The 13,296-nt window shown below is 56.1% G+C and overlaps 5 protein-coding genes across 5 annotated transcripts; 3 read left to right on the forward strand and 2 right to left on the reverse strand.

Annotated features, from left to right (window-relative positions):
- Window positions 1–262: 262 nt before the first annotated feature.
- Window positions 263–5,188, reverse strand: LTR77_003806 (uncharacterized protein; the record flags this gene model as incomplete). The annotated part of the gene is made up of 3 exons (XM_064801061.1): window positions 263–3,630; window positions 3,713–4,190; window positions 4,244–5,188. The coding sequence occupies 3 exons, from the start codon at window positions 5,186–5,188 to the stop codon at window positions 263–265; spliced, it is 4,791 nt and encodes a 1,596-aa protein (XP_064661012.1).
- Window positions 5,189–5,829: 641 nt separating this feature from the next.
- LTR77_003807 (uncharacterized protein) lies at window positions 5,830–6,684 on the forward strand (the record flags this gene model as incomplete). Its single annotated transcript, XM_064801062.1, has 2 exons — window positions 5,830–6,102; window positions 6,157–6,684. The coding sequence occupies 2 exons, from the start codon at window positions 5,830–5,832 to the stop codon at window positions 6,682–6,684; spliced, it is 801 nt and encodes a 266-aa protein (XP_064661013.1).
- Window positions 6,685–7,923: 1,239 nt separating this feature from the next.
- DIP2_1 (beta transducin) lies at window positions 7,924–10,899 on the reverse strand (the record flags this gene model as incomplete). Its single annotated transcript, XM_064801063.1, has 2 exons — window positions 7,924–10,831; window positions 10,883–10,899. The coding sequence occupies 2 exons, from the start codon at window positions 10,897–10,899 to the stop codon at window positions 7,924–7,926; spliced, it is 2,925 nt and encodes a 974-aa protein (XP_064661014.1).
- A 256-nt stretch (window positions 10,900–11,155) lies between these two features.
- Window positions 11,156–12,219, forward strand: ARC35 (Arp complex subunit; the record flags this gene model as incomplete). The annotated part of the gene is made up of 3 exons (XM_064801064.1): window positions 11,156–11,220; window positions 11,273–11,934; window positions 11,990–12,219. The coding sequence occupies 3 exons, from the start codon at window positions 11,156–11,158 to the stop codon at window positions 12,217–12,219; spliced, it is 957 nt and encodes a 318-aa protein (XP_064661015.1).
- Window positions 12,220–12,446: 227 nt separating this feature from the next.
- On the forward strand, window positions 12,447–13,290 carry LTR77_003810 (uncharacterized protein; the record flags this gene model as incomplete). The annotated part of the gene is made up of 2 exons (XM_064801065.1): window positions 12,447–12,692; window positions 12,748–13,290. The coding sequence occupies 2 exons, from the start codon at window positions 12,447–12,449 to the stop codon at window positions 13,288–13,290; spliced, it is 789 nt and encodes a 262-aa protein (XP_064661016.1).
- Window positions 13,291–13,296: the final 6 nt, after the last annotated feature.

Below are 13,296 nucleotides of genomic sequence, written 5' to 3' on the forward strand. Positions count from 1 at the left end.
CACGGCTGGCTCGTGCAAGGGTGATGTCAAGAAGTTACGTGTGGCTGTGAGAGTACCTTAGACTGACCTTGTCATGGAGCATTCAATTGGTACAGGTGAGAAGTGAGGTGGATTTCAGCCGGCCGGATCGACTTCGTCGTGTGAACATCTTGGTTAATAAGGTATTTGCACAATCTTACAGGATCAACCCCATTGAATCTGTCGCAGAGAAAAGTTCCAGCTGCTCTCATGATGCGACTACTATGGTACATGAACCGTTCCCTCAACGACGCCCCAAAGTTTCCATCAGTTCCACATAAGCCGCATTCCATGCATACTGGTCACCACTCCTCGCGACGTGGATCAGCTTAGCAAGCCCCAACGTCACCTCTTCGTTCTCGACAAACTGTTGCGGGTAGGTGGTCTGAACCATTTCGCGGGCTTCGCGAGTCAAGAACGCAAGTTGTTGCGGGCCGAACACAGGCGAGACTGGCCGGTAACCGCCTGGTGCAACCCACCGATCATGTTCATCCATCGGTTGCGGCTGGGCGTGCTGTGATCCAGTCGCAGGCGTGGTGGGTGCGGCCGGACGTTGCGGCGGCTGAGGCGGTTGGCCGTGCTGCAACCCAGTCACCGTGTCTTGCGGCACAGCTCCGTACGCAGTGTCCTGCATTTCAACATCTCCACCAACTGCCGACAGGCCCGCCACAGAAGACCGCGAGCTGTCGTGCTCCTGCGCCGCCTGAGCCTGTCCGTCCTCTTCCGCCGCCGTCTTGCGTGCCGTGTATTCGCTCATGCTTATCCTCTTCGGAGCCGGGCGCTGGTCAGCCCCAGTACCGCTGGACGGCGACGGCGCGGCGGGCACGGCTGGAGGCGGCAGAAGGCTGCTCGTCGCGTGCGAAGATGTCGGAATCGTCGTGCCACCAACGTCTTGTGCGAAGTCGTTGCCCATTCCAGCATCGTTACCCACCGCCCACTGCTCTTCGTCACCGACATCCTCGCCCTCCTCCTCACCCTCAACGTCGCTGCCATCTTCCTCATCAGCCGCTTCCTCATTGACCTCACCCTCACGTACCTCAACGACATCGTCGTTGAAGTCCGGCAGCACATAATCATCGCGGGCGAAGACGTCTTCATCCCCTTCATACGTGCGCACCTCATCGGCATCTACGAACGGATGATCTGGATCGTAGCGGGCCGTCTTGATCTGGGTCGCTCCAAGAATGCGGTCCAGCATGTCGTAGTATTCGTCTGCCATGTCCATCTTAGCAATGTTGACATACCACGATTCGATGAGTATGTTGTTCTCAGCATCGACACGCTCGCTGACATCGGACGGCGACGTTGGCCAGCCGGTAGTCATTTGAAAGCCGTGGAGTCTATGAGCAATGCTGAAGCGAAGTGGAGAGTTGATGAAGGTGGTAAGTGGCAGGCCAAGGCGGTCGCCATACTTCTCCCTTAGCCACTGCAGCTCAGGCTTCTCAGTCATCGAAGCGCACATCTGGAACATGGTCTCGTTGCAGAGCGTCTCCTCGTCGTCCTTGGTCACCCACTTCCTGTTGCATTCCAGGCGCATCCTTGCAATGCGCTCGCGGAAGAGAGTGAATAGACCGTTACGGTCAAGCCGGTCCGGGTTGCTGTGCTGGTCTCCAAACCATAGTGTGTCATCGCGCAACCTGAACAGCTTGTCTTCCACCCCGAAGAACGTTGCAGTACTTGAAACACACTTCTGGATGCGGCTGTACGTTTCTTCGCCCCAAAGATTGTTGTCTGTATCCTTGTCGAAAAGTGCTGGTGCGCGGTGAGCCGTGAAGGTTTGGCTGTGAGCCTCCCAAGGTCCATGCACACCCGGCACAGTCTCGCCTCGCATCATCTCAGCCATACACTTGCGAAATCTCGTGCGTTCAGAATCCCCGCGGAGGTACTTGTGCTTCAGCCTTGCTTGCGTGAGCGACATGAGGGCCTTAAGCAGCTTCTTCCTTGCGGTGGAATCGCGAGAAGATCGTAGATACTCTCCGATGACGTGCAACACACCAGGAAGATGGATCCATTTTGCCTGGTTGCATGTCACAGATGTAATCTCGACATTGCCCGCTGAGTGCTTCAAGCCGTGATTCTCCTCGTCTCCTTCAGGGAAGACAGCGTCAACAGTGAGTTGGTCTGGCACGTATCGACGACGGGATGGATTGTTGCCGATCGGTGCCCTCGCCGCTCCCATATCGTGAGAAAGCATGGTGTACTGGTCCACGTACTCTGTGATGCTATCCTTGTCCAACTGACTTCTCGCATCATCGGTCGCCTTTGTGAGTATGGCTTCACTCTCAGGGGAGGCCCAGTCGATGCCGCGCGTTCGACACTCGTTGCGGAAGCTCAAGAGGAGTGACTCTGCCACCCTGCAATGGACAAGTCTTGGATCTGTCATCTTGCGACGCGTTGCCACTGTTTTGCTACGGTCGTAGCACGCCGGACACACCAGACGGCCGGCCCAGTCGAACTCGCGCTTGAAGCACAGCGTTTCCTCCGCACACCCTTCGCATGGATGCATCTCGGAGATGGCAGCAGTGTTGTCGCAATCGCATTGTGAGCTGGGAGGGATCCCTGCGCTGATTGCAAGATTGACCTCGTCCGCAATCCTGGCGCCTTCAATCCACACTCGCCGAACGTCTGCCCCGCTGTGGTAGAACTGCATCAGGGTGTCGAGCACTGGAGTCACCCTCGCAGCGTTGATGGAGTAAATGTAGAGGTTGAGAGTCTTCAATCCAAGAGTCTTGAGGACAGCTGACGGCGCTCTCACTGCATTGACCGTGCCACCCCCTTTCCACCTGCCCAAGTTGAAGAGCTTAGAGTTCCCAGCTTTGTGTGGATTCTTGGTAGTCCCACGACGAGTAATACCAGAGCCAGCCGTCTTTGCGCGGTGGCTTCCACCAGAGCTGGTCTTCGTTGATGCTTTGTCACCTCTCTGCGCCTCCTGCTGCTTCGCTATGAGCCTTTGAAGCTCCTTTTGGCCTTGAGACACCTGCAGCTTCGATTTGTACGTGCGAATCAACTCTTCCACACGAGCGCGGGTGCCAAACATTCCAGAAAAGTTGAACGCCAGCCATCTCAGCACATCTTTAGCCTTCTGCGCTTTCCGAGCCTCCCGCTCGTTCATTGGGGCCTGCATACCCGCTTGCTCGACGGCCTGCCTGGTGCCTTGCCGCGACGGTGGTTTCGGAACTTCGATCTGGTCCGTTTCGTAACCGACAATCGATGCAATCGCTGTCACACTGTCCAGCTTGCCGGTCGCTTTATCAACGTAGTGGATATCGGTTGAAAATGCTGTTCCAGCTGCGTTGAGCTTGCATTCAACCGCCTCTGAATCGCGTTTTACAACTTCCATGAGAGCGCGACTGATCCATAAGTTGACAACTTTCCGCGCGTCGGACTTGCCATAGTCCAGCTCCCAGGGCCAGTTGTTGAAGCATGTGGCAATGCGACCTGCAACGTCGCGAACTGTGGTTGTAGGTGTATTCTGAGATAGAACGGAGAACGGAATGGGGTGGCGGCTGGAGGTGAAGCCAACGGAGGCGATGCCCTGTTGTGGATGGGACATCGGCTGTCCTGCCGAACCTTGCTGTGATGCCGATTCGCTAAAGAACACTTTTGTAGTACCTAAAGTGCGAACAGAAACATTAGCATGTGTCCCAATAGAGGCGAACAAATTCTGCGAGCTCGCTAGATGAGTGCAACATACCTATGTCCGCAAACTCCAGCATCCAGCTTGACTTGAAGTGCGAGACCTGCGCAAGCTGCACATTCCGTCCAGGTACCGGCTGTGCGTTGAACACCTTCGCTCGAAATTGTACCTGGGCTGACGAATCAACGACTGCAGAGGAAGGTTGTGTTATCGCAGGATCGGAGAAGGGTTGTTGGGCCATTGTAGGACCGGCGGAAGAAGGCTGGGTTGGTGTAGGAGCAGCAAGAGGTTGACCTGATGGCGCAGGACTGGTGTATGGGAGAGCGGATGGTACAGCGACGGTCGGATGAGAAGGCTGCGCCGGTGCTCTCGACTGCTGAGGAGTACGCGAAGGGGTCGCTGGCGGAGGCATCGGCGTTGTGGTGTCGCGGAGTGTTAAACCATCCATCAGCTTCGCAATGCGCCGAGTGTTTTTGAGATGCGGATCTGTCGACTGCAGTAGCAGTGAAACGAGCTTGGCGACTTCTTCGTCGGCCTGGCGTAGGTTAGCACACGACGGGTGGTGTAGTACGAATCGTGATAACTGACCTCTGTCCTTGGCGCAGTAGACCCCATACCCCTATCACCTACGGGGGCTGTCGGTCGCTGTACACCCTGCCTACCCTTCTTCTTCACCTTCTCGGGTCCATTCCCCGGCGGCTTCTTCTTCCCAGGATCATTCTCGTCATCATCGTCATCGTCATCCGAACCGTCATCGCCCGGCTCGCCAGCCCCTCCTGAAACACTCTTCCCCTTCCCTTTGTCCATAGGCCCTTCTGCTTTCCGAGCCCTCTGAGGAGCCCGAGACGACGATGGCGGTTCCCCGGCAGGACGCTTCTCACCCGTCTTGGGAGCATGTTGCTTGATACCGGCCCTACTGCTCCATAGCCTGCAGCTTGTACGATCGGTCTTGATGCGGAGCGGGGCAAGTAAAAGGGCGATTTTCAGTGCGAAGGCGTCGTCGCGCAGAGCGGTTGTACAGCCAGCCTTGCCGCGCTTGTGAAGCGGAGCAAGCACGAAAGCCACTTGCAATGGCCAGATGTTGTCGGGTGTGCGAAGTCCTTCGGCCTCGTAGCGTAGCATAGTAGAGCCGCCGACGGTAAGAGTGCGAGTAATGCGGCTAGCAGTCAGGCCATTCTCCTGCCTCCAATCCGTCCCAATAATAAGGTCGTACTGGATTTTGGCTACGCGACACTGAACTGTGCTGACATAACCATTGAGATCCACCACTATGTTAGAGGAACGGCCGCTGCGCCGGTCGTTACGCAACTTCTTGTCCAACTCCACACTACACAGATTGCTGGAAGCTGCCGGGTCGAAGAGAATGCGAACAAGCTCGTATGTTCCTCTGCCACGCTTGCTCTTGGACGCAGCTAGGCCACAGACGACCACTTGCTTGAGGAGTGGATCGGCAGCAGCTGGTCCTGAAGGCGACAACGCGGACGCTGGTTGATCCCGTGACGGCATCGTTCCCTTTAGGGCTGCGGCCGCCATCGATGGTAGGTGGGAAGTCTGTTCGAAGTTGTGGTGGGTGTCCGAAATTCTTGACGTGGTGCAGGCGAAGAGTAAAAGGTGATCTGCAGTTCGTGTCCGGGAACGTGATGCTGTGTGCCGGCAGGAGGTGCTAGAGGTAGCGTTTGCAGCCAATTCACGTGCAGAACCTTCTCGCTTGCACGTTTGTTCCTGAAGGCACGTGCTCGTACCGCCGGCCAGGTAAAGAACCCCTCGTATGCAGGCACCCAGAACGAAGAAGATTGTTCAAGAGGCTGACAGCACCTTTCATGAGATTAACCGTGTTCTCTTGCTTCGACTGGAACGATATTTGAGGCTTGCAGGCGTGAAATGAACCGACTCCTCGGACAAGTCATGCAGAGCGCTCTGCATTCACTTGAAGTGGGTCAATTTTAATGGGACGGCCCGTTCATTGGCCCGTTCATTGGGCCGTTCATTGGCCTATTTGCGCCGCGAACTTCTGTAGCAAACAAAGGTTGTTTCGGGAAAGAAAACGAGATCAATGAAATTCGAAAAGGCGCTCAAGGAGAGTTTTTCCTTCTCGCAGTTGTCCCATCACTTGCCCTACCTTAGGAAGCTCAACTTTGCCTACCTCTCAACCGCCCCCGATCAGATCCTCAGCCATGCAGACGAACGCAGACGCGAACCTCCTGGATTTCTTTTATGCGCTCGACAACAGCATGTGGGAGAAGTATCGTAGCGACGGCGAGGCGAACTACCTGCATGCCAACGAGACCGCGCGCGAGCTCCTCTCCCACGCCGACCTACCACTCCTCCTCCGGGCGCGAGCCGGCGTGATTCTGACTTGTACCTCCGACGAGCCGGCAGAAGCTCTCCAACACGCCCAAGAAGCCGTTCGTGTTGCGAAGCTTATTATGGATATCGTTGGGGATAGGGTAGGCGTAAGGACCAACATCCTTGTTTATTGCATGCTGACTTGCTCCCGATAGGCCGGACGAGTCGAGACACAACTGCTTGCAAACTGCGAAGACGTCCTGCAGCAAGCCCAAGACTGGCAGCCAGAGTCCGGAGCAGTAGAGGGTGAAGCCGGTGCGGAGGGCGAGGTGGGCGAAGCGGATGATGAGGGCGAAGAGGTGATCGTCTGGCAGGCTGAGTTTGTGAAGGAGGCACTAAGGCGTCGCGACTTGGAGGCATCGGGGCGTGAGGGTTTGGCGGAGACATCGAGCGCTGATCAGCCAGGAGTCGCAGTCGCAGGTCAAGAGAAGAGCAAAGCGGTAGAGAGGACGGACAAGAGGAAGAAGAAGGTGACCAGGCGTCTCGACTCGAGGAACACAGACGAGGAGGAGGGCTTGTTGCAGGAGTACGACCTTACGACCAACGTGTGGGTAGACCTCGGGACGGCAGTGGAACCGAAGTTCGTGGACGAAGATGACGAGATGCTGTTGACGGAGAGTGAGCAACTCGCGAAGGATGAGCAAAAGAGAGCGGACGATGACGAGATGTTGCTGGACTTCTGATGATGCCGTAGCGTGGAAGACTGCGGGTGTAGATGCCATACAGAGACAACCAAGTGGAGTGAGGTGCAGAACCAGTTTCCCCGCAATCACGTGCACAGATCTTGTTTGGGCCGGGCCGGGCTTCCAGCTTGGTGAGTTTCTCCGACTCCATTGCAGTTCAGCCCGGCTGGCTTAGCTTGGACACGTGATACCCGGTACACGCGCCTACGCGTTGAGTGTTCGCTTGTTTCTCCACGCAAGGACAACGACCATGACTCCCAACTAAAACCATGGCCGACGAAGCAACACCACAACCCGACCACGACATCCCAAGCCTCCCCGCCTCCCCCGACCCAAAGCGCACCAAGTACACCGAACCCGCCCCCAACCTCACCGTCGCCTGTACGTCTCCGTCCTCCCTCCCCAAAACAACCATTGACTTGTTCGCAGCCATCCTCAACGACGACCAACCCACGCCCACCCCCGACACTGCCTCCACCGTCAACCCAATGTCCACGCAACCCCTCCCCTCGATCCCCCACCCCTCAATGCCTCCTATGGCCACCTCCCTCCCCCCACCGCCTCTCCAAGTCCAGCTCCTCTCCCCCACCGCCAAACCGCCCACCCGCTCTTCAGCTTTCGCAGCCGGTTATGATCTCTACGCTTCCCGCGCGGCGACAGTGCCAGCGTGGGGAAAAGTGCTGGTGGAGACGGACATAAGTATCGCTCTGCCGGCCATGTCGTACGGGAGGGTCGCACCGAGGAGTGGATTGGCGAGTAAGCATAGTATCCATACTGGTGCAGGAGTGATTGATGCGGATTATCGGGGGCCGGTGAAGGTGTTGCTATTCAATCTAAGTGGGGAGGAGTTTCAGTTGGGCGAGGGGGATCGCATTGCGCAGTTGATCGTCGAGAGGGTGAGTTTTAGTCCACTTGAGAAGAGGCTGGTTCAAGGCTAACTGGATGATAGATCTGGACGCCGGACGTCATGGTTGTGGATAAGCTCGAGGAGACAGTACGAGGAGCCGGTGGCTTTGGGTCGACTGGTGGGTTCGGGGGAGTGCTGCCGGGCATCAACGTGAACAGCGGTCCTATGAGTTGAAGCACGAATATTGGAGATGATGTACGACCAGGAAAGAGAAGCATGAGGTGTTCGCAGGGCCAGGAAAGCTTGAACATCAGGATATGCATGGCACAAGTTACAGTATGTATTATACGAACAGCATGAACAGCCCTGGGAGTCCGCAGATGTTTGCACGCTCAAGCAAGACTACCAAAAGCCCTCTTCCGCTTCCCCTTTCCGATATCCTCCTCAACCTCGTCCACCTCATCAATGTAGCCACTCTTCTCACTATCCCTCGCCTCCCTGCTCATAATCCCCAACCCGGCCAGATTGAACCCAACAACCCTCCTCTGCTCCTCCTGCCACACCTCATACGCCTCCAGAATCTCTTCTAGCAGCGGCTTCAACTGCCGACTCGCCACAATCTGCCGCATATGCACCTGCAGCAGGAAGTAAGTGATTCGCCAGGTCAGCTCAGGCATCATGCGCTGCCGCAGGAAGAGCGCAAGGAAGGTGAAGAGTGTCGGAAGAGTACTGAAAGGAATGACGAGGAGAGCGTCGTTGAGAGCTGGTGTTGGAATCTTCTGCAGCGTGTTGAGAACGTACTGCTGCGCGGAGATATTGCCCAGTGCGAGGAACTGCGGATTGCGCTGCGGGACGGCGAGGCGAGGGTTCTTCGCCTTCTCCCGCTCATACGTCTGCATCAGGCGGAGGTCTTCAATGCTGAGCTCGAGTGCCTCCATGACTTTCTCGCCGTGGGTGAGGGTGGCGATGGTCTGTTTGCTGGCTGCGGCCACCTCTTCATCATCTTGCTCCTCGTCACGAAAGTCGCGGTCGAGGTTCTGCGCAAGGGTGCCTTCGTAGACCTCTTCCAATTCGCGCTCGCGCTCTTCCTCGAGGAACACGAGGTCGTCACCCACCTCCCAGAAGCGAATGCTCTTGTCGTTGCCAGCGCTGATAACCATCTCGCCAGTCCTACTCACGACCAGCGCCCAGATCTCGCCATGGTGGCCACCTAGTCGCTGGATCTGTTCGAACTTGTCACCGTCCCATGTCTTCACAACCCCATCCTTCGAGGCGGAGAATAAGATGTGCTTCTCGTCCTGCTCGATCGGATGAGGGATGAACGAGACAGCCATGACAGAGTCGTTGTGCGCGAAAAATGCTTTGTGGCAGTCGCCAAAGTCGAGGCCCCAAATACGGACATTCTTGTCGGCTGAGCAGGTGGTGATGAGTTTGCTATCGCTGCTTATGCTGAGGTTGAGAACCGGCAGCTTGTGGCCGTAGAGCGTGAGGAAGAGCTTAAGTGAGTCGACGAAGAAGATCTTGACTGTGTTGTCAAGCGTGCTGAGAGCAAGAAGCCTTTCATCCGACGAAAAGCCGACACTGAGTATCTCGTCAGACACTTTGAGTTGTCTCGTCTGCTTGAGCTGGAGCCGTTGGGTCGTCCTTCTAGTGCCTGGTATCTCTTCCTCAACCACATCAAACCGCCAAAACTTGGCGCTCTTGTCTGCAGACCCGGTGACGATGCTTTTGCCGTCCGGGTGCACAGCTAGTGTCCAGACCGCGCCATCATGTGCTTTTAGTCGTTCGATGAGGCTGCTTGTGCTGATGTCCCACATCTCCAAGTCGCCTTCCTTTGTGCCGACGAGCACTATCCGGTCACCGGGAAGAAAGGTAGAGCACAAGGCTTGACCACACTCCAAAGTCCGCAGACATGAGCGAGTCTTGGTGTTCCAGATCTTTAGTTGCTTGTTCGAGGCACTAAGCAGCATTCGATCGTCGGAGCTGAGAGCCAAGGTACGTACAGCAGCTCTGTGACCTGGTACTTCGACTGACAGTGCTCGGTTGTAATCTGGCTGTTCCCTGGTGGCCGTCTTCTGTTGTTGGCGGTGCGATGTCACCGAATATGTCTCGATCTGATTGTTGCTGGTGGCCACCAGCAGCTGGATTGCCTTACTACCCTTTCCCGAGACCCAGTCGACCGACCCCAGTTTGCCACCGGTTCGTACGATGACATGAGAAACGAATATGTCGCTCACTTCAGGCTCACCGAGCCACTCTTCCGCTTCAGCTTTCGGTGCCTCCCCGGCAGTAGCAGCCTTTTCTCGCCGCCTGCGACGTTTTCGCTGCATGTGTCGATGAACCTCGTCCGATCCTCGAATGCGCCACAGTTCAACAGAACTTTCAGAGCCATGGACGGCAATGTAGTCCTGCTTTGGATGGAATGTCACCCCCGTTGTTCGATCGCCGCCCTGTCGTCGCAAAATACCTCGGGTTTGCAATACATCCTCGCGCTTTTTGCCATTCACAGCGCCAGATCGTGTACTACGATCGGAGAGTTCGTCAAGGTCCAAACGCCAGACCTTGAGCTCGCCATCGTTACCAGCAGTAATACACCCATTGCAATCGGGACTTAAGCCGAGCGCCCAGCATTCTCCATTTGTCTGTGCGACGTGCGTCTCCATACAGTGAGGACTTCGCAAGTCCCAAAGCTTGATTAATGCATCCTTCGAGGTGGAGACGAGATACTGCTCCTCGTGCTCTTCCTCACTCTCGCTCTGGCCTACATCGATTGCCTCGTCGGTGTGCGGACTTTGCCTACTTGGCCCAACTCTCGTCCTCAAGAACTCCAGGCCAGTAATTAAGTCCTTGTGCCCTCTCAGCCGGAACTCTGCCTGTTCACTCAGCAGGTTCCAGACAATGATGTCCGTATCTCGACTTCCGCTGGCCAGTCTTGATCCTTCTCCGTCGAACCTGATGTGCATGACAGCGCTTCGGTGGCCGTTGAAGGTGACTACGACCTGGCCAGACAGAGCATCCCATATTCGTATTGCGCCATCACTGTATCCGGCGGCAAACAGATCGGGTTGTGCGGCGCATTGGGAGAGACATGTCACCTCGCTCCGGTTGTCCGTATCATGCCATCTCGACAACAGCTCTCCAGTCTTGATGTCCCAGCCGAGCACAGCTTCGTTCGCGCCGACATATGCCCTCCCTGCGCCCGTCGATCGTGCAGTGGTCGCAAAGGGCTCGGATGGCGTCCAAATGCAGTTCGAGGACGCTGTGCAGACTGTGCCGAACGTTTGAGTGGGCTCGTACTTCCTGTGTACATTAGCGACTGGGCTGACAGCATTCTGGAATCCACTTGCTCACCTGTAAGAGCGCACCATTGTTGCAGTTCAAGCCAGCCTCTGATCTTGAACTTTTTCGATGTCGAATGCCGCTCCCCCACACTTCGAAAAGCGCTAGCGGGAAGAACCGCAGAGCCGCATCCCACCTCGAAGCTGCGATTGCGTGTGTTCAGAAAGCATCGCAGGCAGTCGTAGGAGGTATCAACAGCGACATCTGTTGTTCGTGTTCGACACCTGCATTTGGGGACTCTGCCTTTAGTTACACCTGCCAACGCATCCACTTCTACTCCCCACCATGCTGCTCCTCGACTACCAGAATGTCCTCATCGAGAGCCTGCTGCGGGACCGGTTTGCGCCTGAGTATGTGTTGTATAGCCCGGCCATTGGATGGTAAGACTGATCCGACATACAGTGCAGCGCCCTCTTCAATCGATCAAGTAGTCTCAGACTTCGACAACGTAACCTTCCACATCTCCACACCAAACACCAAGACCCAAATCGTCGTCAGCATATCGGTCAAATGCTACCCGGAACTTCTCAAGTACGGCGCTCAACAGGTGCTCGAGCGCGAGTATGGCCCTTATATCATTGAGCCAGAGCAAGGGTACGACTTCAGCGTGCAAGTGGATCTGGAGAATCTGCCCGGATCGCAAGAAGAGCGGGATGATCTGGTCAAACGGATCAGCTTGATGAAGCGCAATGCAATGGCAGCCCCTTTCGAACAGGCTTTCCAGGAGTACGGCCAACTGGCAGAGCAGATGCGTGGCTTGTCAATCGAGACTGCACCGCAGGGTGTGAAGGAGGGTGGAGAGGTGCGGGCGATCCACTACCGGGATGAGGAAGCGATCTATATCAAGGCCAGCCACGACCGAGTGACGGTGATCTTCTCGACAGTGTTCAGGGAAGAGACCGATAGAGTGTTTGGGAAGATCTTCTTGCAGGAGTTCGTGGATGCGAGGAGAAGAGCGATACAGAACGCACCACAGGTCATGTTCCGAAACGACCCGCCGCTTGAGTTGCAAGGCCAGCCTGGGCTTCAGCAAGGGAAGGGCGAGATTGGATACATCACGTTTGGTACGACTCCTGAATCAGGCACTTGCAAGCAACCGCCATGCTAACAGCCGGACAGTACTCTTCCCTCGCCACCTGACGCCTCAACGGCAACCCGACGTCATCTCTCACATTCAGACCTTCCGCGACTACTTCCACTACCACATCAAGGCGAGCAAAGCGTACATCCACTCACGCATGCGAAGACGGACAGCGGACTTCCTGCAAGTGCTGCGAAGAGCACGGCCAGAGGCGGAGGAAAAGGAGAGGAAGACAGCAAGTGGGCGGACGTTTAGGGTGCAAGGTTGAGCTTTCGTAGAATGAAGCTCGTCTACCTTAGCATTAGCCTTGAGACTGAAGCAACCATTGTGAAGACATCGTTCAGATTTTGCTTGTTCTTGCTAAGGTAGGTCGTACCTGCCATGCTCGGCACAGGGGCGGAGCTTGGCAGGCCTTGTTTTCACTTCACTTCATTCTTGACTCACTTCTTCTACTGACCTTCACAGCTGTATCATTCCCACTATCCGCTAACCAGCATGTCGCAGCCACAGGCACGGGCGGAGCAGGCATGCCAATGCCACAGCTGTACAGCACTCCCGACAGTACGCACGCAGCTTCTCGACTTCCTCACGGCCCTAGACATTGAAGGAGACGAAGATATCAGCACCGCAAGTTGCATCCTCAACGATCTCGAGAACCTCCAGACTTCGATTGCACTCAGACACGAAGCCGCCGCTAGGGTAGCCGCCGCGAATGGGTTGCACAGTGTCGAGCATCAGGTCGTAAGTGCACTCATCACAGCCAGCAGGTGCATCCAGTGCTAACTTTTCGCTCCAGCCATCTCGGAAAGACTCGGTCGTGCTCACGAGGAGCGGTGATGCTATGGTCTGCGATCACTGTGCCTTCCATGGTATCCCGTGCGAGAGGTCGCCAGTGTGCGTCGCTTGTAGCCTCATGGAGCAGCCTTGCATCCGCAGATGGTGTGCCCTTGAGGGAGGCCAGCATGGCGCATGCACCGATTGCCAATGTTGCTATGCACACGGAGAGTTCCTACCTATCGACGAGCCGTCGCTCAGCACCGAAGACTACATCATCCTTCCAGGTGAAGTGCCGGAGCGATGCGCTAGCAATCTCATGACGACCAGTTCCACTGCGAAGTCCCGATGGGTTCCGACAATCGGTGCGTTGAAGCAGAAACAGCAGGAAGCACGCCAGCAGCTGTTTGAATGGTCAGGCGGGGACGACGAGAAGGTTCGAGAACTATACTACCCTTGCGGTGATGGATGCAGGGCGGGTCTTGTGTCGAAGGAGAGCAAGGCACCTTCGGCGGACGTACAGATGCTGAAAGCGCTAGGCAAGAAGCTTCTGGGGAAGTCATGACTACAG

Source organism: Saxophila tyrrhenica (genome assembly GCF_035928015.1).
Source record: "Saxophila tyrrhenica strain CCFEE 5935 chromosome Unknown scaffold_5, whole genome shotgun sequence".
Classification (NCBI taxonomy): Eukaryota; Fungi; Ascomycota; class Dothideomycetes; order Mycosphaerellales; family Extremaceae; genus Saxophila; species Saxophila tyrrhenica.